Genomic DNA, 27,629 nt, shown 5'->3' with positions numbered 1-27,629 from the left:
ACATCGTGTGAAAGTGAAAAAGAGTGGAAAATAAACAAACATAAAATATAAACATCTCAAAATAGGAGATACAACTAAAAATATGTACATATTGATAATAAAATATATAATTGTGATAAAAATAAATAGTGCTTCCCTATATTGTAGGTTTCTAGTCAAATGAAGTGTGTAACTGTAAAATGTGTAGTAAGAAGGACAGATGTTTAGCTGAGGGGGAGGTGTGTTAGAGGTCAGGATGCGTGAGGAGGGCCACTGGGGGCTGATGGGACGATGTGGATGTAGGGTCTCCACAGGCCCCCTGCAGTGGGGATGAAACCCTTTTTTAGAACAAGGCCAGATTAGTGCCTTCCTGCAGCACACACACACACACACACACACACACACACACACACACACACACACACACACACACACACACACACACACACACACACACACACACACACACACACACACACACACACACACACACAGGTCACCCTCCTCCCTCCACATCCTGACGATCATCACTTTCCTACACACAGTCTGGAGTAAATCCCCAGCAGCCTTGTTTTGATTGGAGCTCAGTCAGGATAAAGGCCCCAGGGCTGCTGTGTCCTGGTAGGTGTTAGACTTTTTTGAAACCCTTTGTTTTGGCATCAACTACTGCTGCTAATCCCCTGTGATGGAAGATCAGATACAGTATTTCCCAATAATCCCAACCCTGTCATCTGAAGTAATATTTGAATAATAAAAAAAGAGGAGGAATTGTGCATGAATGACTAAATAAAGGCAGTTACAGGCTTTTGCAGCCTTAGCTATGTTTCCAAATAGATGTTCAAGTCCTTTATTGATTATTTTGCCAGCATTGACTCCAAATATCGATTGATAATTGATTTGGTTGTTTCCGGTAAAACAATCAGCTCGCTGTGTTTCAGTGATCAGAACTGCATCTATATCAACGATCTGTTGTCAGCGGCCTGCGATAGATGCACTGCAGTGGACATCACAACTACCTCCAGCGTGTGTTTACTGTTGCCAACTTCTATAAGGTCAAGCTTATAGATAATTGCTCTATCCCCAAGTTAGTTTAGTGCTCTCGCTCAAAGCTAACTCACTACTGCGCTAGTGAGCGAGTGTCCTCGCTCCCCTGGTTCATTACCCGTTCCATCCTCTAGTCCATAAATACTGTTAACTGACTTGCTTTTTCTTACCCCAGTTAGCAGAGCGCTCACGCTCACGCTAACTACTATTGTGCTAGTGTAGGGAGTGCCCTCACTCCCCTCTCACTGCATATATTGTTTCCTGGCCCAGTTATTTATAGTCAGCGGAGTGCTCTCGCTCAGACTGACTTAAGCTGCCAGCGGCAATTAGTGTGGAGTTTTCGTTGGTGCTGTCGCTATGTTTAACTCTCCCGGCTGTAACACCTGTATGGCTCCTCTCCATCCAGAGGATGGCCATAACCTTGTCAGCCGGGTCAAAATTACCATCATAAGCGACCCGGCAAAATAATTTGCCCTAAACCAGGAGCTGTCAGTCCTCCTTGCCAAGGGTGCCATCGAGCCTCCGGTTCTTAGCTGACCCCACTTGGCTGCCCGGCAAGAACCAAGAACCACGCTCACGTCGGAAGGGGGCGAGATTAACCTGAGCCATAATAACAGTTTATGGCGAGTACGGAAAATGAAAGTTGTAACAAGCAGTAGCGCTGAGCAAAGTGACTAGAACTCAACCACACACTTATAAAAAAAATAGCACACTTTATAAAGTCAGGCAACACTAACCAGGCTTCGTGTGATTCTGTTTCTTTGTACCTTACTTTGACCATCCGTTCACTGTCATTGATCATTGTGGAGAGCAGGCAGAAGTGTTGTTTTGTATTATAGCAGCTATCAGGTGGAATCAATGCATGGGCTGCACAGGTTGTGCTGTCGGACTATCACAAGTAGAATCATAATGAAAAGGTCAAATGTGCCTGTAGAAAACGGCTTATGCCACAATAGGATAGCAACAAGTAGTCAAGATAGTCAGTTTAGCTTCGGTTGCTGTTGAATAACTGCGGTCAACTCAGCCGTCTCTCGCGTTCGCTTGGTCAAATCAGCAGCTATTCATTCTTGAGTGCGCAATTAATAGTGCCTTTACGGTAATCGCTGTACAAGAGTAAAATAATGCATGTTTTTTCTGCTTTATTTGCAATACAAGTCATTTGTACCATAAGTTCTTAATAAAACTGACAGCTTCTACTGAAGCCTTACGAGTAAATCGCCAGAACGCCGACACCTCCTCATCTCCACCGCTCCCATGTTTTATTTTGTGTTGCCATAAGTTAGTCTCTCTGCGTTTCTGCGCTGGGCTAATGCTAATGCTAATAATGCTAATGCAAGGATAATAAAATGGCGGCTTCACAAAACTTTTTGGGAGTTTTACGGGGCGTGGTTTGCAATCCGCCCAGCCAATCAGACATAGGAACCTTTTTCTCCCACGAAAGTCCCTGCTCTCTAGCAGGGGGGAAAAGGGGGTGAAAAGGTTCTCATGAACTCATTTTAGTTCCGGCTCTTTTTGGTGTGAACGCCAATTTAAAGTACGCCATTTAAAGTACATGTATACATATTTATTGCCTCATTTATTTATTTCAGAATTTATTTCATAGGCATATTTATATATATATGTATTTATTTAATTATTTATTTAATATTGGCTTTAAACTCAGTAAAGAAGTATGCTATCTCCCACCTCTCTTGAAATAGCCTCCCTTCAACATCAATCTTCCTTTTTTTACATTCTCTGTGTTACTAGCTGACAGGTGCAGACCGTTAATGCTTCTGTGTTGGCTGCAACTGTACATAGGCTCCGCTGTAAGACACGCAATTGGCCACAGCAATTGAGAGCATTCTGCCTGTGCCAATCAGGTACCAACAACGTCATTTGCGTAGCTTACGGCGTAGGCTCTTCCGCCAGAACAGAATCATACATTTAAGCGGGCCACATTGTATTGATGATATGAATTGATATATCATCAAAATCGTAGACGGGCCGGATTCAGCCCGCGGGCCTTCAGTTTGACACATGTGCTCTACAGCTTCAGAAGTTGTACACTATCTCTTGTTTGGTTTATATTGATCAAGTTTACTGTATTCATTATTAAATGTATTGTTGGGAGAATAGTAGGTATTTTTGAAAATTGCCAGCCTCCCATTAATCATTGGGTCCAAAAAAGGAATTACTCTCCTAAGATACATATTGACTATAGGAAGCTACATTTCCAAAAATCAGTACTCACTGTGTAAAATACAGGGTTCTTCTTATTGTCAATATCAAATGGTGAGTTGAAGTATTTGTTGAGTGGTTTATAGCATGATAACATATTAAATTAAATCTCAATACCAAGCAAGTGCAGCCAGGAAAAGCATCCACAATCCCAATCTGACGTCATGATGTCAGACCAGAGTTCCCATAACAGGATTTAACTGTCCCCCTGTGTTCCATAATGCATGATTGCATGGCAAAGTGATGTAAGACACTGTTTTGGTAAAACATTTATCAATCTGCAAATACTTTTTCAGAAATAGTGACACAAATTGTATCAATGACATGTATTTATTCTGCAGATTGGCTCAGGTATCATCATGCATGTGATGGCATGTCCGCACCAGTTGTCTTTATTATGGGAAGCTCTTTATTCAGTTCTCTGAGCTGTTGGAGGAGAAGCGTTGGGATTTGTGTGTCTTCTGTAGTCTTTGTCCGTGTGTGTGTGTGTGTGTGTGTGTGTGTGTGTGTGTGTGTGTGTGTGTGTGTGTGTGTGTGTGTGTGTGTGTGTGTGTGTGTGTGTGTGTGTGTGTGTGTGTGTGTGTGTGTGTGTGTGTGTGTGTGTGTGTGTGTGTGTGTGTGTGTGTGTGAGAGCAATGCAAGGTCAGTAGAGGGTGTATGAGCATGTTCTTCCATGCTCTTTCAGCATCTCTCTCTCTTTTCTACTCTATGATCATATGACATGCTATTACATAATGACTGTGGGTGTGGATGTATGTACATGTTTGCGCATGCTCTTTCCTGAGGGCAATGTCGGCAAGCATCAGCATTGGGACTGTGTCTCTCGCTCCACTGACCACACACACACACACACACACACACACACACACACACACACACACACACACACACACACACACACACACACACACACACACACACACACACACACACACACACACACACACACACACCCCTTCAGGCATGACAATTCTCCCAACACACATAGTCAGATATAAACATAGACTGACAAAATGTTGTTAAATAAACACATGTTGATATACCACAGTATACTAACAGTTCATTTGAATAAATGCACACATATACGTGTACAACAGAGAGCAGTGAACTAAAAAGGTGATGGAAAATGACGTACTTTAGGTTTAAATAGCTTTTTGTTCCTGACCTGCATGTGTCAGAAACGTAATATGGCAATGCAACACTGTGTCCCACGTTTTAAAACATAATTACGGTGGCTCTGAAGTGCAAGACACCACAGCATTTCAGAAAACACCACAGCATTTCACATTGGACGGAAAGGGTATTCCTTTAGGAGCCAGAGAAGCACTGCTGTGCTTGGTTGTTTTTGCTGCCATTTAAGAAATGACGCTTCGTGATTGGTCAACACCCGACACCGAAATATGTCCCAACACTTCAGCCGTTAGCACACACTCAGAGCTCTTCATATCTGTTCAGAAACTGGACACAAGTTAAACAAGTACAAACCACAGACTGTCTGTGTCATGGAGAATACAGTCGCTGCTTTATTTATGTCTGTATGACGTTGTTGTGAGAGTGGACGGAGCAGCTACAGGTTAGTTTAGCCGATTCCATTCAGAAAACAGGCATTTTAAAAGCTTTTCGCCTGCCGTCTTGTCTGCAGACTTGTCAAAGCGTTAATTCATGGTTTTTACTAACCGTTATCAGTATGTAGTTACTTCGGCATCACTTTGAAACGTGTATTACAATTAAATCACGGTCAAATATGTTCATTTTGTTGTAGTTGGTATCTCCCATTGGATTTACATGGAGATACGCCCCGCCCCCTCTCCAGCGCCTCTTGTTTGAATGACAGGATCAAACACAGCTGACAGCCGCGGTGAAACTCGAGCGATTAGAGCGATGTGAATATTGGGTAGTCTACCATAGTATTTACATGGAGATAAGCCCCTTAAAAAACATGAATTAATAAAGCATTAATTCTGTGTTTACTCCTGTCATTCAAACAAGACGCTGGAGAGGGGGCGGGCCGTATCTCCATGTAAATCCTATCGGAATCGGATCGACCAGGCTAAAGTTAAACTAACCTGTAGCTGCTCCGTCCACACTCACAACAACGTCATACAGACATAAATAAAGCAGCGACTGTATTCGAAATGACAGACAGTCTGTGTTTTGTATGTTTAACTTTTGTCCAGTTTCTGAACAGATATGAGGAGCTGTGAGCTCTGAGTGTGTGCTAACAGCTAACGGCTGATGTGTTGGGCCAATCACGCAGCGTCATTTCTTGACTGGCAGCAAAAACATCCAATCACAGCAGTGCTTCTCTGGCTGGCTCTGTCCAATCACAAACAAGAAGTGTTCTCCCTAAAGCAGGGGTAGCCAACACGGTGCCCGCGGGCACTTAGTCGCCCGCAGGGGCAACGTGAGTCGCCCGCCGGGCATGTTCTAAAAATAGCTCGCCAAGCAAATCCAAAATGTATAAAATACACAAAACAAAAAAGGAAATGTAATTAAAAGAATCTACCCTATGCATAAACGAAACCTAAATCATAGCGAACTCTATCTACTTACTACAACTCTATAACACCCCTCCCCCACCCCCACAATGAATATCGACCAATCACGTTCTTGCTTGATTTGCGGGACCAGCGTTGCAGTCGGGAAGAAAACCAATTTGTCACCTCCCCGCTGATTTTCCTTCTGGCAGAATCTACACTACACATCAGCCCCATTGAACACAGCCTATCATGCGAGCCTATACAACACATGAGGGGCAGAGTTTTACTCTGTGTGTTGTAACTTATATATTTATTGCACTTGACGCACACACACGCATGGCGTAATTTCCACTGGGGACATGTCCCCCGCACTTTTCGAAATCACCTTTGTGTCCCCACTTTACAAATATGTTTATTATTATTTTTTAACGCAATCCGTCATCGCCACGGAGGAGCACACGGCCTTTGTGAGCGAGCGAGCGAGACAGAGAGAGAGAGAGAGAGAGAGAGAGAGAGAGGAGAGAGAGAGAGAGAGAGAGAGAGAGAGAGAGAGAGAGAGAGCGAGGGAGAGAGAGAGACAGAGAGACGGAGAGAAAGAGAGCTAGGGAGAGCACACCTTTATCTATTTAATATAGATAAAGTAAGAAATAATTCCAATGTGTACTATAGGACAGTAAAAAAAACAGTTTAAAAGGGGAGTGGTTAGTAAAATATGCATAAAGAAAAAGAAAGAATGCTAATAGGTAACATAAGATAAGAATAAACAAGTTTAAATGATTTGTTATTGGTTGTGATCATATTCTAAAGATGTATGGATTATTGAAAATACAGCTCCCTTTCATCTGAGTGTTGAGAGCTGTTTCCATCAATTCATGTTGTGCTCAAAGTGCACCAGATTGATGCATTTCACTTCAACATTTAAAAAAAAATCTTCCATGCATGCTCATGAGGCGGTGAGGACCCCCCTAGAGGAGGTGAGATCCACCCCCAAATAAAGCAGGTTAAATTAATTAAATTGCAAACATTTTCTTTTAGTAAACACTGCAAACGGGTCCCACAGACCCAAACAGCACACAAAGGTTAAAGGTCAGCATATAATAATGTTAAAATGTGCTAAATATATACACTGCAAAAAACAAAAAAAAGAGGAGTAAAAGTAGCCCTCGACTTGTTTTATTTTTTGAAAGTAGCCCTCACCCTAAAAAAGGTTGGTGACCCCTGCCCTAAAGGAATAGCCTTTCCGTCCAATATGAAATGCTGTGGTGTTTTCTGAAATGCTGTGGTGTCTTGCACTTCAGGGTCACCGTACATAATATTAAATTATATAAAAACAATAAAAAAAAAGACAACATAATGTTTCCCAGATTATTTACTTTCAACGAACAGTTGAACTGGTCCTGAAATCATGTAGGAGTTCATCCTGACACAAACTGTGCTCCTTCAGGACCAAGAACTCACACCATTAAAACTGTGTCTACCTGTCAGCTCATCAGCAGGCCCCGGACACCCGCTGACACAGACACATGCATTACATAGAAACTCATCATGTGATGCACTCACTCACCTGGTCGAAATATTTCCACACATTACTCCTTTTTGACGCCATGTCTGTTGTGCAGGACTCTTCTTAGAGTGTAAATAATTACTGGACTATGACTGGTAAAATATGTTGAATACCGGCTAAACTAAATCTCTCCTGTCAAAATTCACAAGCTACCCTGCAGTAGCCTATACAAAGTCATTAAAATTAGCTGCACCTGTACCTGCTTTGATAACACTTTAATGATCAATAATTATAAAACACATCATATATATTATTCTGAAATGGACCAATCTGGGAGTAGTATTTTGTTATGCTAATACCGTTGTAATTTTACTTGAGTAACATTTTGGATGCAGGACTTTTACTTGTAACTTGTATTCCTACTCTCTGGTACTTCTACTTTTACTTAAGGACAAGATCTGAGTACTTCTACTTTTACTCAAACAATGGTCTGAGTACATCTCCCACCTCAGTGTAGAAGTCAGTATTATGCCGGGGTTCGTCCACTCCAAATGTGAGCTATTTGTGCTTTTATTTTGAAGCCCGGACTCGCAGGTTTCCGGTTCTCTTGTGTCTGAATATGGCCGCATGACGCTGCTCGTAGCGGGACTGCTTACGTTGAAGGGAGAGGACATGAGCCGTTAACCGACCGGACCCAGAGATCAGCGTCCACCATGCTGTCAGCGGAGTAGTGTGACCCTTTCTGCGGCTGTACCCCCCCCCCCCCCCCACACCCTGAGAACCCATGCATGGAGTTACTTTCTGCCTTGTTGGAATCCCGCCTCACTCAGACAGTGAAGTAAGTCCAGACGGAATACTCAAAATAACACATTGTTTTCTCTTCTCCCAGTTATCATGACTGATTTAATTGAAGTTATTTTATTGTGTTTTACTCTGCTGCTGTTTTGTGTTCCTGTTGTAAATTGCATTGATCCTCGCGAGCCAACAATCCTACATAAACTGAATGTAGTGCATCTAATCTGACGGTAGCTGGGCGTTATGCGGCTGGTTCCTCCATCTGATAAACTGATCCACGAAACAGCCTGAACATGTTTCACAAAGCAAGGATTTTCTGTTCTATTTTCTTTTTTATCCAAAAAGTAACTAACTACATCAACTAAATTACTGTATTTAAGTACCCGATACTTTTTTTATTTGATGCTACCTCCACTTCTAAGCCCATTTTGTACTTTTTACTCCACTGCATTTATTTTACAGATTTATTTACCAGTTACTTTATATATTTTAACACCCAAACACTTTTGAATTATGATTATTTGGTATATTGAACCATCCAACATTATATTTCAGAAATTAAACCCTGACCGGGTTAACATACACAATTCATTGGCAGCAATTCTGCTAAGAAGTTCTCTGTTCAAAAATATTTCACTTTTACAAATATTCATATGTTTTGTTTTCTGCAATGAGCACTTTAATACTTTAAGTATATTTTCCTAATCATACTTAAATACTTTTACTTAAGTACCATTCCTGATGCAGTACTTGAAATAGGGTTTTTTCTAGTGTGGTATTAGTACCTTAATAGAATACTTTTTCCACCACTGGTCATAGGATACGTGTCAGTAAACTCCAGTATTCTAACTCCAGCAGCAGCAGGTCTCTTCTGATCACTCCCTGTACGTCCTGTTTTGGAGATGTTCTCATGCACTTGTCTTATGCAACTTGTCAAATTCCCCGGCTTGAAACAAAAGTGCAGGCTGAGGGCTCTTCATAATGTCAGAATATGAATAAGTGATGAGTTCAAGTGCAGTGTTTTATTTGGAAACAGGGTTAGACGAATGCTACTTAATCCACAAATCTGTCGACAACATCAGACACGATTACAATTATGCTGCATTGTTCAATACTGGAATCATTGCTCCATGATTTCAGCGAATGCATAACACACTTTTGGTGTGACAGTTTAACCCCCCATTGCAGAGATGAGGTATGGCTGGCTGGGCAGAGAGACAATGAGAAATTGGACTGGAATGCATATTTCCATAGGCCAGCCCACATGCACAGTCGGTGACAGAAGGCACATTGTAGCCGTTAGCCCTCTCTGAGCGGAGAAGAATTCATTCAAGTATGTCACAACATTTCAGAAATATCTTGCTAACAATCATTTCCAACATTGAATTTATCCATGCATATTAATGAGGGCAGTTATGGCGCATTTCCACTACAGCGCGGTTCAAGCGTGCCGTGCCCGGACCGTTTTTGGTTGCGTTTCCACTAGATATGTCCCGATCCAATCACGTGATCGGGGATCGGAGCCGATCACGTGATTTTCTAAAGATCGGAATCGGGAGAAAAAAATCGGGGATTTTATTTTTATTTTATAAAATATTTTTATTATTTTATTTAATGTTACAAAACAAAAATGACCATGTTCACGAATTAAAGTCATCCTGAGGCCTTAGTTTTTAAAATGACACAACATCATGTATGTGTTGCTTCTTTTGGGCTTGTTTTCATAGACCTGGTTGCTTATTTCTCTCAAATCTGGCAACAGAGTGGGCAGGGCGCAGTGTCTAATAGTAGCAGTAAGCTAACGAGAGGCTACGTTCAGCTGGTGACTCGGGAGTCGGGACAGAGAAAATGTCAGGAGTTTGGAAGTATTATAAAATTGAAAGCGAAGGCAGTGTAACAGCCAGATGCAATGTTTGCAAGGTTCCGCGTGGTGGAAAGAACAGAGCTACGTTCAACACGACCAATCTAATACGCCACCTGAGAAACAAACACAAACAACAACACGACGAGTACACAGCGGCCACTCAGGTAACGGCACTGAAACAACCGACACTTTCAGAGACTTTTAAAAGGAAAGAAAAACTGCCCCAGAACAGTGAAAAGGCCAAAGAAATAACAGCCAAGATAGCTGAATTCATCGCGTTGGATGACCAGCCGTTATCTGTTACCTTTTTTTCTCTTAATGCATTGCATAAAGATCGTATCGGGAAAAATCGGTATCGGCAGATTGTCAAAATCAAATGATCGGAATCGGATCGGGAGCAAAAAAAAGTGATCGGGACATCCATAGTTTCCATAGGCGTAGTTCCGGCTAGCGGGTACTTTTTCACAGTTTTTCTGGCTCTCCAAAATCAAGGTTCTTTCCGGGCCAACAACTGGGCTGAGGATGCTAAACTAGTGAGAGAATCACTGGCAACTACAACAACATGAACATATTTTACCATGCTTTAATTGTAATACACGTTTCAAAATGATGCCGAAGTAACAACATACTGATACCGGTTAGTAAAAACCATGAATTAATGCTTTGACAAGTCTGTAGACAAGACGGCAGGCGAAAAACCCTTTTAAAATGCGTGTTTTCTGAATGGAGATCGGCTAAGCTAACGTTGTATATGCTCCGACCTTCCACACTCACAACAACGCCCTATGCAGACATAAATAAACCAGCGACTGTATTCACCATGACACAGGCAGTCTGTGGTTTGTACTTGTTTAACTTTTGTCTAGTTTCTGAACAGATATGAGGAGCTGTGAGCTCTGAGGGCTAACAGCTAACGGCTGATGTTGGTTTTGTCTTTCGCATTGAAGATGACGTCGCGGCTCCGCCTACACTGCGTTACTATAGTTACTACCCCAGTTCCTAAACTGTAATGGAAAGGCAGCATAAAGTGAGCCTGGCCTACCAAGACCTAACTATGCCGTACTAAGCCGTGCGAGGCCCTGCAGTGGAAATGCGCCATTCGATTCTGACAGTTTGTGGTCTCCGTCACTTTGATCAGTCCCATCACACAGCACATTGTTGTTTGCTCTCTGCTAGGGGTGTAACGGTTCACAAACATTTCGGTTCGGTACATACCTCAGTTTTTAGGTAACGGTTCGGTACGTTTTCGAACAAATTATCACAAAACATAAAATATATATATATATTTTTATTATTATTATTAAACTGTTAATAATGTATTCACTCAAATAATTGCAAAATATAATAAAATAAACATTAAGGTGCAGCGTTTCGATGAACTGAAATAATCTGTATTTGAACTTTACTGTACTAGTACTCACAAAACATAAACTATTAGTTTTGGGTTTTTAATTATTATTAAACTGTGAATATTCACTCAAATAAATACATAATAAAATAAACATTAAGGTGCAGCATTTCGATGAACTAAAATAATCTGTATTTGAACTGTACTGTACTGTACTGTACTAGCACCTAAGCAGCCAGTTTGACATTAGGACTTGCTTGTCATTGTATTTTCAGTTTTTTTAAAGAAAAATTAACTTGTTGCCGAAAAGAGCAGATCTGCTGGCACTAACAATGTCTCCTGCTGTGGAGAACACCCTCTCTAGGGACAGAGGTAGCATATACAGCCAGGTAGCGCTTTGCTAACATGGCAACATAAGGATATTTGGCGTTTGTAATAGCTTTGGCTCGGTCTGAACTTTTTGCGAGTGGTGGAGGCTTAAATGCTAGTGGGAGTTGGGTTTTCACTTCAGTCTTTTGGTACCGGTGATATTCACGTTCGGGTGATGCCTTTTCAAATGAGTGTGCAAGTTTGATGTATTGCCAGCCGCGTAACCAATTTTAGTTGATCAATGCCGACAAACAGCTTTGGTTCGGTCCACCTGTCTTTGTCCGTCATCCTTGTACGTAACTGTGAAACCAAAATGTTCCCAAACCGGAGCCTGTTACAAATACCTTGGTATCTGGCTTGATGATTGTCTCTCTTTTAAACTTCATGTCAATAACCTGCTTAAAAAACTGAGGGTTAGGCTAGGGTTCTTTTTCAGAAACAAGTCCTGTTTCTCGCTTGAGGCCAGGAAAAGGCTAGTCACTGTGACCTTTTTACCTGTGCTGGACTATGGTGATTTGTTGTATATGAATGCACCTGCCAATTACCTGAGCAAATTGGATTCTGCGTATCACAGTGCTCTGAGATTTGTCACAAATTGTAAAGCGCTTACACATCACTGTACCCTGTATGCCAAGGCAGGTTTACCATCACTCTCTGTACGGAGGCTCAGTCACTGGTACACTTTTATTTATAAAGCTATGTTGGGCAAACTCCCTTATTACATCTGTTCTCTGGTAAAGCAGAAAGTTGCAGGTAGCTATTGTCTGAGATCGCAGGATGTGGTCTTGTTAGATGTGCCAAGAGTGAGGACTGTCTTAGGTAAGACGGCTTTTATGTGCGCAGCTCCACTTGCTTGGAACAGCCTACAGTCCAAATTAAAATTGAGCAATTTTATTTCTCTGAATGTTTTTAAGGCACGTCTGCACGAGATGCTTTCTGACACTATGGGTGTTTGTAAGTGTTGGTGAATATGTAAATATGATGTCCTCTATTGTTTGTTTTATGTTGTTTTTATGTTTCATGTGGAACTAAATTGATGCAGGTCTCCCTTGTAAAAGAGATCCATGATCTCAAGGGACCTATCTGTCTAAATAAAGGTTTGGTATGAAATGACATGCTGGAGGATTTTCGAGCTCAACTTTATCTGCGTTCGCCATTTCGACAGTTCCTCAAATTACTGACTAAATTTGAACGCATCCATGTGACCAGCTCTCATTGTATGCCTCTCGTCCAATTAAATGACTTGGTCGCTCTATGACGCGTTGAACCCAATGTGAGCAAATTACTCTGAATGCTACGACGCAGTACCTGAGATTACTTCCAAAAAGTTGTTCACGTTCTCAATTTTTTACGTTTAACGTTATATTAGTTCGGTACACAAGTGTATACCGAACCGAAGGGGCAGTACCGAATAATTTCGGTACGGGTATGTATTAAGGATGGGAACGATTAATCGAATATTAGAATATTCAAAATTATTCAGGTTTTCGAATGATTATTCTGGTATTCGAATATGAGTTATTAATTACTTTTTTTGGGAGGGATGCCTAAGTTGATGAAATATTATCAAATTGAATAATTCAATGTATACGACAGTGCCATAGCTAAATGTGTTAGGTGATGTCTAAAGGTGTGTTTTGCTCCGCTCACCGGTCCCTCACAGCGGGCAGAGCTGCAGGTGCTAATCTCTCTCTCTCGCGTCCGGTTATACTTCACTCGCCGTTATACTTCACTCGCGTTTATGTCCAAATCCATCGGATCTAGCTAGTTCTAGCTAATGATATGGCTGCTGCCCCTCCCTACACGCAGATCACGCAGACTCAAACCTCATCTTATGCCCAAATGCGGCGCAAATGCGCTCCGCAGCCGTTGCGAGGTTCCGGCGCTAACAGTTCATGAGCAACCGTGTGTGGCGGAAAAGTACATAGACATTTTGACAGGAGAGATTTAGTTTTGCCGGTATTCAACATATTTTACCAGTCATAGTCCAGTAATTATTTACACTCTAAGAAGAGTCCTACACAACAGACATGGTGTCAAAAAGGTTAGTGAGTGCGGTGTAGAGTGCAAACTATGCCAAATTAAACTTATATACATACTATACCTTGCTATACCCGCAACCTCCGTTCCAGCTGAGAGGGTCTTCTCTACAGCTGGCCTGATTGTGAATCGCCTCCGCACATGAAAGCCTATAGCTGTCAAACTGTGATCACCAGTTCAATACATTTGACACATTTGACTTGGTTTCTATACTTATTTGAACATGTATTTATATATTTCCAAAAGTTATTGAAAAAAAATTAAAACCAATTTTAGAATTTTTTTTACCCAATTTTTTTTTTATAGGATATTTAGATTTCGGTTAACCGTTTTTTGGGGGGTGGAATATTCGAATATACATTTGCTTTCAAATTCCCATCCCTAGTACGTATACCGTTACACCCCTACTCGCTGCGTATGAGTGATCCTCTCCTCTTTGCTGTGTTTATTAGAGATGTCCCGATCCGATCACGTGATCGGGGATCGGAGCCGATCACGTGATTTTCAAAAGATCGGAATCGAGATAAAAAAATCGGGGATCGGGATTTTTTTAATTAATTTTTTTATAAAATATTTTTTTTGTATTTAATGTTACAAAACAAAAATGTCCATGTTCACGTCTTAAAGTCATCCTGAAGACTTAGTTTTGGTTTAAAATTACACAACATCATGTATGTGTTGCTTTCTTTGGGCTTGTTTTCATAGACCTGGTTGCTTATTTCTCTGAAATCTAGCAACAGAGTGGGCGCAGTGTCTAATAGTAGCAGTAAGCTAACGAGAGGCTACGTTCAGCTGGTGACTCGGGACAGAGAAAATGTCAGGAGTTTGAAAGTATTATAAAATTGAATTGTAATGACGCACGAAGGGTTTGGGGTGCCTCCCCCTAGAACATTTTGATTTTTGCAGGTCTTAGATGCTGTCTGGTGCATTCTCTAGACTAGTGTTGTCACGATACCAACATTTTGGTTTCGATACCGATACCAAGTCAAGAATTGCGATTCCGATTCTTTTTCGATACTTTTCTTAAAGAAAGGGAAACAGTCTTAAATATAATTATTGTGCTTTATTTCACACCAGAACCATAACCATAACACAAACTTTTAAACAATGAGAACAATAAACAAAATAAATGACAATAATTCTTATTAAATCAAATTAAGCATCATCTCAAACAACTTTTTTGTTTTATAAAATATAGTTTTTTTTATATTTTATTAACATGTACAGTAATATAAATAATTATTGACAAAATGTATATTGCAGATGTAAGCCACATTGGTAAGTTAGCTAAAAAGATAGCCATATTAGACAGTTATCATTGCCATTAATTGCCTCGTCAAACTACGAAAACGTTCGTTTGTCACAAAATAAATTACACTTGTTTGACTTAGATTTGAGGGCATGGCTTGAGCATGATGTAATTATGTTATCTATCACATTCGCTAACCTGTCTGTCTTTAAGTTCTTTAAACAGCTCTGGATGCCGGTCGGTGGGTGCTTAGCCAAGTCTGATGTGTTGGCTCCCTTGGTTTGCAGGGATCGAAAACATATCTGACAGACAGGCCTCGTGGTGTCCGTAGGCTTGCCCTCACTGTCAGAGATATCGCTCAAATACTTCCACATTTCGCTTCTGGCGTCTTTTTTGTCAACAAGCCGAGGCGCAGTGGCAGTTGCACTCCCACTTGCAGCCATGCTTCTCGTTTTCTCACATGCTCTGGCAGCTAGCGCGTGCACGAGAGAGGGGAGGGACTTAGAACGTGCTTGAGAGGGAGGGACTGCAGGCACGGCTGAAGTGCAGGGGTGGAAGCAGAGCGCTGAACACACACGGCTCTTATTAAAACGGCGCTTTCTCACCGGAGTACTTTTCCCCGTCATTCTTAAAGTACCGATACTAATGAAACGGAGGAATCGTTCCATTTTTAACGGCAGGGTATCGCGGTACCTTTCAAGTATCGGTACACCGTGCAACACTAGTGCTGACACATAAAAACAAATTGGCGGGGCGCACTTCGCACGTGCACACACTAAAAAATTCCACGCGCTCCGCGCTCACATTATGCTGGGCCCACGGGCCTTAGCTCCGCTGCTATGACTCCATCCTAGGGGAAGCACTGGACCGTTATGTAGTTTGTCTATAGCCGAATTTGAGCTTTTTACTATTAAGAGTGCGTTAATATGTTGAAATTATCTTGCAAAACAGACATCAAAAACATTTGCCACAGATCTTATTTATTATATATTTATCGAATGTTCCACAATAATCCCATTGCTTTTCGACAATGGAGACCCTGCAATTCTAATTTACGGGTTGTCCTACATAAATACATAATCTCTGCACTATCAATCCAGCAATTAATTTGATAGTTTATTACACTGTAACATATCAACATGTCTAAGATGAAACAGGCCTGTTAGTAGAGCCAGCCCCTGACTGAAGCCCATTCTAAAATGTTATACTGCAGTTAAAAACTTTAGATTTCTGAAGTGAGCAAAAGGTCATTGTGACTTTTGGTGTTGAATCTGATATAAATTCCCGCAAATAAAGGAATTAGAGTAAAACAAAAAATCTCTTTCACTACTCTCTTATGGCACTCTAAGTTGATTAGAAAGATAAATCACTGTATGAGAGTTAACGAGCATTAGCTGCATTCTATTTTAATGTACACACCACTATTTCTAAGTGTCTGGGTTATCTAAGGCCCCCCCCCCCCCCCCCAGATTCTGTGTGTTCAGTGGAGCAGGCTCCTCTTGCCTTATATGTCGAGTATCAGGCTGCCAAATGCTGCCCTTAGCTCAGACAGTAGTGTTTTAACTAGTTTGTGATGCTTTCAGTGCACCTGACCACTTGAGGAACAGTGTGTTTCTCTTTAAAATCCGCTACTTGATTTCTGAATTTGTTCTGTAAAGACTTGATTTAATGATGCATGATGTTTGGATACAGCACTCTGAGGAGCTTTAAAGTTTGTTCTCACTTTTATACCTCATGTTCTCATCATTTAGCTACAAAGTCAGCCAGTCTGGCCCTTCCCCCTGACTCATCCTTGATTGATTGTTGGGAGGAAATGGAGACATGGATATAGTGCAGATAGATAATTTGAGATGGATAAAATGATTTAGTGTGATGGCTGTAAGAGTAGCATTAGAGCTGTGGGTGCTGTAGTCTAATGCTGACCGATGCTAGGTCGGGTTACACACCAGAAACTGTGATCATATTATTTTACTGATCTCTAGTTAGTATACTTGCAAAGTTTTATATGGGATTGATGTCAGTTTTGTTGTGGATCACTGGCATTTCTTAATTATAGTGAAATGGATCCCATAAACACATTAATACCTCATTCACACCAACGGTGTTTCAGGGCCGGTTCGGAGCTGGAGTTTGAAAAGCACCGGGTTTTCCTGTTCACACCGCAGCGGAGCAGCCTCTTAGCTCTGGAATCCGGTTTGTTTCAAGCACCAAAATATTGTCCGGCTAGAGCAAAAGCACCGCATACGTCACGCTAACGTCGAGGCGGGGGCAGGGGCGGGATCAACTCCTGAACAACAACAAGAAGCCCGCTTTTTATCCAGTTTGTACACAACGATGGAGAGACTTAACACGCAGCAGTGGTCCACTGAAGAGACCAGCTACCTGCTGGGAATCTGGTCTTCCGAAGAGGTACAGAGGAAGCTGGAGCACAATCGGCCATTGTTGTTGTTGTCGGTTTCAGCTGTGAGGGGTTTCCGCGCAGTTTGGCTTTATGAAGCAGGCACGCAAACGGTTACGTCATGACGCAAACGATGACGCAATGACGCAGCACCAGTCGGACTCTGGGCGGTGTGAAAAGAGCCGGAGCTAAACCGAAGAACCGGTTCTGAACCTGAGAAGCTCTAGCACGGAGCTTGAACCGGAGTTGCGTTGGTGTGAATGAGGTATATGAGACAGTAGCAGTTCTGTGTCTCTGTGAAGACATGAAGCCTTTCTCTGGGCTGCAACTAAGTATGTTCTCATCCTTTCTCATATATTTGTTCTCTTCTGTTCTTTTTTCTTTACAGTTACTGCTTTGGGCGCATGTTGGATCCTAAACAGCTTGTTAGCATCATTAAAATAGATTGTTCCTTTCTCTCCCGCAAATACGCTGTGAATGAAATACAGAGTTTGTTTGGTCACATGACGTTGAATACACTTACAGGCAGAGATGGGGTCGTTACTAAAAAAAAGTAATATATTACATATTACATATTACTTTAAAAAAAAAAGTAATATATTACACTACTTCGTTACTATCTACATAAAGTAATTCGTTACTTTACTCGTTACTTTACTCGCAGGGCCGGCCCGCCCCTCCCTACAGGCAGATCACGCAGACTGCTAAAGTTTCAAATGTTCTCTTTAGTTCAGTTTCCATTGTCGCATAAGACTGATCCAGATAGCTCCTGAATGTTTTCCTATCTGACCATGGCTGTCCTCTGTCTCCTGCTATCTGACCGTGGCTGTCCTCTGTCTCCTGCTATCTGACCGTGGCTGTCCTCTGTCTCCTGCTATCTGACCGTGGCTGTCTCCTGCTATCTGACCGTGGCTGTCCTCGGTCTCCTGCTATCTGACCGTGGCTGTCCTCTGTCTCCTGCTATCTGACCGTGGCTGTCCTCTGTCTCCTGCTATCTGTATATTTTGCGCAGTCTATCTCTGCTCACGCTGTTGCGTCAGCGTGTTCTCCTGCGTGTTGGCCATGTGTTGCACTGGAGCCAGACTTCAGCCGAGCACGTACGAACTGCGCATGCGTGAGTGGCAATAACTCTCCTTACCAGCAGGCAGCGGTAGTGTGTATTCGTCATTCAAAACAAGCAACAACCGGAAAACAGAGAAGAAGAACTACGTGTGTGTGTGTGATATAAATAAACAACAGCTATGTGCGTTAGCTTCACCTAGCATGTGTTCTTTGCAGGTGTTTGTTGAGGTTTGATTATGACTGATTTTTAGAAAGTAACGAAGTAACGCGTGTCGGGGCAATGTTAGTAACTGTAGTGTGATTACTGGATTATAAAAGTAGCGCGTTACACTACTCCGTTACCGACAAAGTAATATTATTACATTAACGCGTTACAAAGTAATATTATTACAGTAATATTATTACAGTAACGTGTTACACCCAACTCTGCTTACAGGCTGGCCTCAGGTGTAGCCCACTGACACTCCATCAGTGTGTGTTTCCTTTTTGGCTGAACACCATGTTCACTGGTCATTTCAATTCAACACAGAGTGTGTAAGTATTTGTAGTCCAATGGGCTCAGCAACCAAACTGAAAGCAGTAAATAGTCCCACTCCAGCAGCTGTGCGGAGTGTCCCTGATCATCTCACCTTCCTCCAACAGCCTGAACACATGCAGTTAGTCGGGTTAAAAGTGGGGCAGTGACGATGCATTTGTGTAGGTTGACCCAGAAGTTCACTTCACAAGGGTTCCCTCCGTTGGATTTCAGTATATTGCAGACAATTATCTCTGTGGTAAACAAACGTTTATGATACTCGCCACTTACATGTGGTTATTAAAATAACTGTGACCAATATATCTTCTACTATAGAGTGGTGCAGTGACGATGTGTTTTTTTAGGCCAACTGGGAAGTTGATATCGGAAGGGCTCCCTCAACAAAAGCAATATGATTTTACTATTGGATTTTGGAACATTGCAGAGAATAATCTCTGTGGCAATTCCACACATTTTATTTATGATACTTATTTTTTTAAACAGCAAAAATCTCCAAATATTAACAACACTTGTATTATAGTTGAAGTGTAAATGCAATAGCAAGAGCCGAGTGTGTGTGTGTGTGTGTGTGTGTGTGTGTGTGTGTGTGTGTGTGTGTGTGTGTGTGTGTGTGTGTGTGTGTGTGTGTGTGTGTGTGTGTGTGTGTGTGTGTGTGTGTGTGTGTGTGTGTGTGTGTGTGTGTGTGTGTGTGTGTGTGTGTGTGTGTGTGTGTGTGTGTGTGTGTGTGTGTGTGTGTGTGTGTGTGTGTGTGTGTGTGTGTGTGTGTGTGTGTGTGTGTGTGTGTGTGTGTGTGTGTGTGTGTGTGTGTGTGTGTGTGTGTGTGTGTGTGTGGTCAGTCAGGATAGGCTGAGACTTGCTGTGAAATGTGTGACAATGGAGCTCTGTTAAGCTGTGTGTTGGTCTGTGTGTGTTTATGTGTGTGTGAGACAGAGAGGAATGATGTGGGTAGATCTTGTGTGGGTCAAGATTGAAAGGTCAGACATGAGGCCAGTACAGCCGTGTTTAATCGTGGCTCCCACCTCAACCCAGGGAGAAAAGGTGTGTGTGTGTTTGTAGGAGGGGTAACTTTGCACACACTGGACCATTCTTCCTCCAACAAGTGGGCTGCTCAGAAATGTGTCAATTATGGCGCATTTCCACTGCAGCGGGTAGCCCCGTTTAAGCGTCCTTAACCGTCCTCAAGCGGCCAGGCCAGTTTTTGGTGGCCTTTCCATATAGCGTAGCACCGGCTAGCGGGTACTTTTTCCCTCTTTTTCCGGCCCGATAAAATCGTGGTTCTATCAGGCCAGGGCTGAACTAGTGACGTCAACACTCGACTGCTGATTGGTCAGAGAGAATCGTCACAAGATCGCGCGCGAGATCATCCCTAGCATCGCATATATAGCAGCATTTTTATAAACAGCATTTTGTAAACGGAGGAGCTACATAAATGGCAACGTCGAAGAAAGCACACCGTGGTCGACCGAGGAGGTGACGACGTTCCTTAATCTCATTGGGGATGATAAAATCCAGCGGGAGCTCGACGGAACAATTCGAAATGTGAAAGTGTTCCAGGATGTCTCTGCACAGATGTCCGAACGCGGATTTTCGAGGACTTTCCTGCAGTGTAGGGAAAAACTCAAAAAGATGAAGAGTGAAGATCGCCAAGTAAAGGACAACAATAACACGAGTGGTGCGGGTAGGAAACAATGGAAGTGGTTCGACTTGTTGGACCAGATTTACGGCCATAGACCGGCCAACGTTGGGAGGGAGGGAGGCCTGGACCCTGCAACGGCTTTACTGGAGTCCCTGCAAGGTACGCTTACTTCTAACAAAGACGTCTATTTTATCCTTACATTAATGTTCGACAACCCGTGCTTTTATGGAGCCCCGAAGAGCTACATAGCTAGCTAAGGCAGATAGCCTTAGCTAGAGCTATTGTTTGCTAACACCATATGTGCCATTGTTTACGTTCAGTTTTTCTTTTCTATAGTTGTTGTTGCTATTTAGTATTGTGCTGCAGTAGTTTGTGGAATTAACAAGTCATTTTGCTGTTCTAGATGATTACATTGGGACTCGTGAGGAGGAACATTCCCGAACAACGGGTGATGGCAGTGTTCCGTCCACATCGTCATCGAATCCAGAACGGACCCCAGCCGAAGAATCGACACCAACTCAACCACCAACACCGAGTGCCATCACGACACCGCAGCGTGTGGTTCGAGGTAAGAAATAGAAATGGCAAAACGATTTTTTTAAACCTTGGATCATCCATCGTCAGTAATTAAAATAAGCTATACCACTGTGTGGAAATGCTCTGTTACAAGTAAAGTCTTAGCTAGTAAGCAGCTAGTACAGTTGTGTGTGACATCCTATCATATACATATATTTATATTCATTATCAACAAGCTGGACATAATGTAATTCACTTTCACAATCATTGTAAACATCTAGGGCCAGAACTTTCTTTAGTTCACCTTACTGTTGTTCTGTTTATACATGTTATTCTTATATCCTTGTGTGACCTGTACCTGTCCTGTGTGTTTTCCTTATTGCTAATTATTATCTTATTGTCACCCAGGCAAGAGGAAACGAGGAGGAGAGGATCGGGCCCAGCAGGAACGGCACCATGAACAGCACATGGCCCAGCAGGAACGGCACTTGGACTGGGCCAAAGTGTCTGCTGAGCGGAGATGGGAGTTGGATGCGGCCTTGAGAAGGGAGGAGGCCGTCTTGAGAAGGGAAGAGGCCGCTCAAGCAGAGACCTTCAACCTAGCCTTCCTGCGCACTCTTGGCGAGGTGCTAGGGGGACGTGGCAGCCGACGTGGCCCGTCTACTCCGTGATACTTAAAATAACCTTAATAGTTATTGTACATATTATATATTTTTTATCTAGTTAATTTTTAAATGCAACATTTGTACTTCCTTGTTTATTTATTTTCTTTAAAATGTTCATTTTATATTTATTTGTACAATTCCATGTATATTTATGCTGGCTGCAATACAGTTTTACATTTTTTATTTGTATTGTTTAATGGCATGCCTTTTTGATACAACATTTTTTTTGTATTTTTATACTGCCATCAATAAAGTACTTCTTTGACTTATCTTATCTCTTGTTGATAATGAATGGCACCCAACAGAAACAAATCAGATTCACATAATCTTGATTTAGAAGAGATAAACATACATGCATTTATAAAGCAATAACAAACACCATCAGTTAGGAAAAAGCCCCTTAGTTTTAAGAGATTTAAAGCAAGAAATGGAGTTTGCTCGCTTGAGGTCCTCCTCTAAAACATCATTACATGTTTATTTTGTAATAGTATTAAGAATACATGATAAATACATAATACATTACTCAATTGTAATACCCTCGTTCTGCTAGACTCAAACAACACATTCCTTATATATTTCAAAGATGAGAGAACAAAATAAACCTATAACCCATTCAAGCAAGCTTTTAACATGTCTAGAAGAAAGATTGAGGTTATATTTTAATATATTTTATGTTGTGGATACTTTAGCCTCCATCCATGTTTACAATTGTCCACACTATTTTACACTTGCATTTATGAATATAGTTTTGCTGTGTTGTACACTTTAGTATTATGTTTATAGTTAGCTTTGATATTCTTTGATTCTTTGATATGCTTAATTTATTAGAAAGATTTTCTTTTCATGATCTGATATTTCCTCAAATGTTCTTATTCAGGGTTCTTACACCTTTTCCAAAGTCAAATTCAAGCACTTTTCAAGCATTTTCAAGGTGCATTTTCCAGCTTTTCAAGCAGCTTACAGCTGTTTTACAAATTACATATTTATATACACATACTCAAATGATTATTTCCCTACCTCACATTAAATCAGATGTTCTTTATGCTATAAACAACCAAATGTGTGTTTTGTGATAGCATTCTACACGAGGATGACAAATTAAAGAAAAGAAAACTAAGTTTAATATTTCAAAATGAGTGATATGTACGTAGACTGGGCCTCCCATATAACCTGTCTGAGCCAATATAAAACAATCAGCCAAATAACTTTTCAATACATTATTGATTACTATTGTTGAGGTACTTTTAGGTTGGCAGTGAACATAAGCCGGAGGTAAATGGTGTACTTTTACTCCACTACATGTATTTAATACCTTTACAGATCTTCACAGATGTGGATGAATGATGTGAAATATAATCAAGTGTTAATCAGACTTTAGTTCCACCTGGAGTAAATCCACCAGCTACCCTGCAGTCTACAAAGTACTTCAGACTAGCTGCACAACGACTACTTTTACTGTCGCTACTTTAAACTATGTTTTGATGAGAATACTTTTCTACTTTCACTTGAGGAACATTTTGAATGCAGGACTTTTACTGTGACAGAGTATTCCTACACTCTGGTACTTCTACTTTTACTAAGTACAAGATCTGAGTACTTATAATTTCACTACAAGATCTGAGTACTTGTACTTTTACTCAAGTACAATATCTGAGTACTTATTCCACCTCTAGTAGCGTATTAGTCTGAATTGTAGCCACAAAATCACGCAGAGCTGCATAAACATAGGCTCACAATGGTAACAAGTGGGAAATAATATTTACTAATGTGCACAATGATTGTAGGTAATGTTGACTACTCAAGACACCTGATTTATACATCTTCAAAGGAAGACTGTGTTCATTCTACAATTACATGGGATTAAAGCAAAATGTAGTTTTACTTGTATAATACTTCAACTTTATATAAAAGACAGTTTGTTTTCATCTGTTTTCAATTAAACAAAGTGTTGGCTTTCAGAATATTAAACTTGTTTCGGCAAATTCAGATGATAAATACAACTTTGAAGCTTCGGCATAATTACAAGCAGAGAACGGACTAATGTAACATCACAGCAAGCATAACAACAGCCGGTGTTTCTTGTGAGTGTTTCTCCGGTACACAAACACACAAACACACACTGGCGAGCTTCCCCCAGACCAGTAATACAAACAAAAATGTGTCTTCGAGTCAATGTTACTGATTTCGATAGAGCAAGTCACATTTGGTTTAGGCACGAAACATACTACCAGTAGAAATACATTGCTTTCAAAATCGCTCTGTGTCGAATCAATAGATTATATTCCGTGACTATAACACGAAATGCCGTGAGTGCTTCATCCTCTGAACACCACATGATGGCGACTGTAACGCTCCTCTGAAATGATTGTCCCCTGCAATTATTATTATCCCTCAATCGAGTTTGCTCGCGAGCTCGCTAACGTTAGCTTAAACAAACGTATGCAACGTTAGCCTAATCTAAAATGCTCTACTACGTCGTACCTTTCATGTGGCTCGTCAGCGCAGACTCTCGCATCGTTATTTTTGCAAACTTTGCAGGAGGCTACTCGTGGGCTTGACCCTCGTCTTAGCCATGGCTTGTATTTGTCTTCTGCTAGACAACGCTCGTTGAAACGGCAACCTCCTGGCACACAGTCATCTATCACTCTCATCAGAATGCCCAGGTCACACGTAACACAAACACTTGCAGGTCGCGCGCATAGCGCGGGAAGGCCGCAGCGGAGCTGTTTTATGTAGAAGCGAAGCAATGCTTTTCTTTTAATATAAAAAGCAAACTATTCAGTCAGACAGCAATTTATTGTAAATGTAAAGCATTTACATTTTCAAGCACTTTATCTAAATTTCAAGCACCATTCCCAAAATTCAAGCACTTTCCCAACCTTGAAAACACCACGTCAAATTTCAAGCATTTTCAAGGATTTCAAGCACCCATACGAACCCTGTTATTATGGGGCAGTACTTACTGGTGGTTGAAATTCAAATATTTACTAAATATTCAATTCAGATAACATTTGTTTAAAACATTTGACAAACACATGTATATGAAAAAAAAAAGATGTATTTATGTTCAATACAATGAATACAATACAATGCATATTTAGGTATTCAGGTAACGCTAGTGTTGTAGTCAAGTCACCAATTCACGAGTCCAAGTCACCCTCGAGTCACCACTCTTCGAGTCCGAGTCACCAAGGGAGAGTCGTAGTCGAGTCCGAGTCCAAGTCCGAGTCACCCAAGGCGTGTCCAAGTCGAGTCCGACTCATCATTACCTGTGTTCGAGTCCGAGTCCAATTCCGAGTCACTTAAGAAGAGTCCAAGTCAAGTCCGAGTCACAAGTCTTCATGTATTAATCTTCGTGGATATATGTTTTGAAATGTAGCTGCTCCTCTACATTGCTGTTATCCTGTCTATTGAACTGCTGTGAAGCGAGTTTGGCTACAATTCTTGTAATAGGTGCTATACAAATATAAAGCTTATTTCTAATATTAATATTTTTATTATATATAAATAAACTATATTTAAAATGAGTTACCTTTTAGAGAAGTGATTATATTTGTATGCCAATATTTTCCTATGGTAAAGTTTTCGTTTTGCACTTTTATTTTGATAGTAATAAGATCGGGACTCTTATTTTGAAGGAACTTTTACGGGTTAAATCAGTTTACTGATAAAGATTTATCCCCAGAAAGCACATGGCTACTTAGCATGCAAAATGACTTCATTCTGCATGTTAAGTAGCCATGTGCTTTCGTTATCGGCTGAATCTTTATTTATTGATTAGATCACGTTACTCTGATGAGTGTTCAAGACAGCCTATATGTCTGAACTCGATCCTTAGAGTAATGTGTTACGGAGCCTTCTCTTCTATATTGTTTCCACATAACGAGCATTTTGCGCTGCTCTTTTCCAATGTGGAAGCAGAATGTGTGAAAGCATACAGCACAATGCGGGGTGTGTCTGTAGACATCTCTAGACTGGAATAGCGGGGCCCAGTAGTGAACTCGCCATACAGGATAGAGGACATCAGACTCCAGAGAAAATGTGCTCGAGTCCGAGTCCAAGTCGGAGCGTCAATGTACGAGTCGAGTCCGAGTCATCGTGGGGGGGGGGAATTCACGAGTCCGAGTCCGAGTCCAAGTCATCCTGTGCGAGAATTCACGAGTCCAAGTCCAAGTCGCGTCAATCAGTGCGCGAGTCCGAGTCGAGTCACGAGTCCCGAAAATCGGCACTCAAGTCCGACTCGAGTCCGAGTCCAGGACTCGAGTACTCCATCACGTGACTACTGAAAATGGCAAACATGGCGGCGGCCAGACGGAATATACAGGTCTTGATAAAAAAGAGCTATAAAATCATTATTTACCGGGGAATATCGCTGATTTCTTCAGGGTATGGTTTAAACATAACGTTTCACTAAATACTGAAGTTTTGATTAATTATCTAATGAGTGGACCATTCCTTTAAATAGAGATATATATGGTGGCAGACATCATTGAATGAATTTTAACTGAACAATAACTGAATGAGTTTGTTTCACTCTTAGACCATAAATATATGCAGACTGCTGCAATAAGTACATTAATTAACTGTCTCATCGATGTTTGTCTGAATTAATATGATAATATTAAAGGTGGGGTAGGTAAGTTTGAGAAACCGGCTCGAGATACACTTTTTGTTATATTCCTAGGAATGCTCTTAACATCCCGATAGCAATGAAAATCTTAAGTGCTTTGACAAAAAATCCATAAAATTCCATCATCTGTGGAAGCCACAGTACTGTAAAAAGCACGACCAATCATTTTAGCCGGCCTGGCTACAATAACTGGATGGCCTACGTGCCTGTCATCTGTGCACAAACTTATCTCGTGCCCTCATTGGTCATGTGCGCGTTCGTGTGTGTTGGAGGAGGGGCTCTGTAAGGAAGTGGCAGATTTTTTCCGGCTGTGTATTTTCAAATTCTAGCGCACTCGAGCTGGTTTCTCCAAAATTACCTATCCCACCTTTAACAATCATATTATTCCTATCAGCTGTCAGTCACTGTTATGATTCACATATTCAGTGTTATTATTAAATAAACTAGTTAACGATGAATGTTCCTCAAGATGCTTATACCCTCATATATCAAAATTCTAAAGAATCAAAAGAACAGTTCAGCGCCCCACAACTTTGCAATCAGTTACAACCTTGACTTTACGTCAGAAAGAACAAACATTAAAGAAGTGACTAACTGCATCATTTAATGTTAAAAAACGTGTACTCAGCTAAAACATATACATTGCTGCAGTTATTATCCAGTGGAAAGTCCTTAGACCTACTGGCCTATATCTAATTGGTTACTTTTTTTTGGCTGGGCAGTGTAGTTTTACACACCGTCTTATTTGACTTTCTCAGGACTTTTTTGGGGGCAGACCCCCACAAAGAAAATAATATATACACATACACATGTTAGGTCATCATCTTAAGAGTTTGTTATGCTCATTGAGTCATCCGTGAGCAGAGCATCAAGTTGGTATGCCTATAACACCTGAATGTGGTGATTACCATCTTTTTCTGCAAAACGCCTCACAAACTTATTAAGATCTAAAGCTTTAGTGTGTTTTGATTCAATGCTTAGTACAGCCAAACTTGACAGTCTCTTCTCTGTCATTGTAGACCGCAAATACCTCATTCCTTCCTTCTACAAATGCTTCTCGTTTTGTGCCGTCCCGTTCAAATGAAATCGCCGCCAATCACATTTCCACGCTCGCGCCAGGGTCGGGGGAGGAGTTACAAGGCTCGCGTCTTGTGCTGCATTCACTTGCTCTCGGACATTAGGGATTTTCTCTCATAAATGTCAGATGAGCCACAACTTTTATTTCAAAACAAAGCTGCCAACTGGGGTGCCATCCGCTCCTGCACTCACCCCTAATTTAGTGGGAACAATGAGTC

The 27,629-nt window shown here is 41.3% G+C and overlaps 2 protein-coding genes across 2 annotated transcripts in view; both read left to right on the top strand.

The window, feature by feature from the left end:
* The first annotated feature begins 7,854 nt into the window (after positions 1-7,854).
* LOC117464740 (rho GTPase-activating protein 23-like) overlaps positions 7,855-27,629 on the top strand; it is a 113,053-nt gene continuing 93,278 nt past the window's right edge. The window contains 1 exon segment of the mRNA XM_071206841.1: positions 7,855-8,065. Within this exon segment, the coding sequence (XP_071062942.1) occupies positions 8,012-8,065 (54 nt within the window). The 5' untranslated portion in view covers positions 7,855-8,011.
* On the top strand, positions 20,453-21,852 carry LOC139435833 (uncharacterized). The gene is made up of 3 exons (XM_071206803.1): positions 20,453-20,682; positions 20,927-21,091; positions 21,448-21,852. The coding sequence occupies exons 1-3, from the start codon at positions 20,457-20,459 to the stop codon at positions 21,708-21,710; spliced, it is 654 nt and encodes a 217-aa protein (XP_071062904.1). The 5' UTR covers positions 20,453-20,456; the 3' UTR covers positions 21,711-21,852.

Source organism: Pseudochaenichthys georgianus, chromosome 19 (assembly GCF_902827115.2).
Source record: "Pseudochaenichthys georgianus chromosome 19, fPseGeo1.2, whole genome shotgun sequence".
Classification (NCBI taxonomy): Eukaryota; Metazoa; Chordata; class Actinopteri; order Perciformes; family Channichthyidae; genus Pseudochaenichthys; species Pseudochaenichthys georgianus.
The sequence above is the reverse complement of the archived record's forward strand: the minus strand, read 5'-3'. Positions and strand labels throughout refer to the sequence as shown.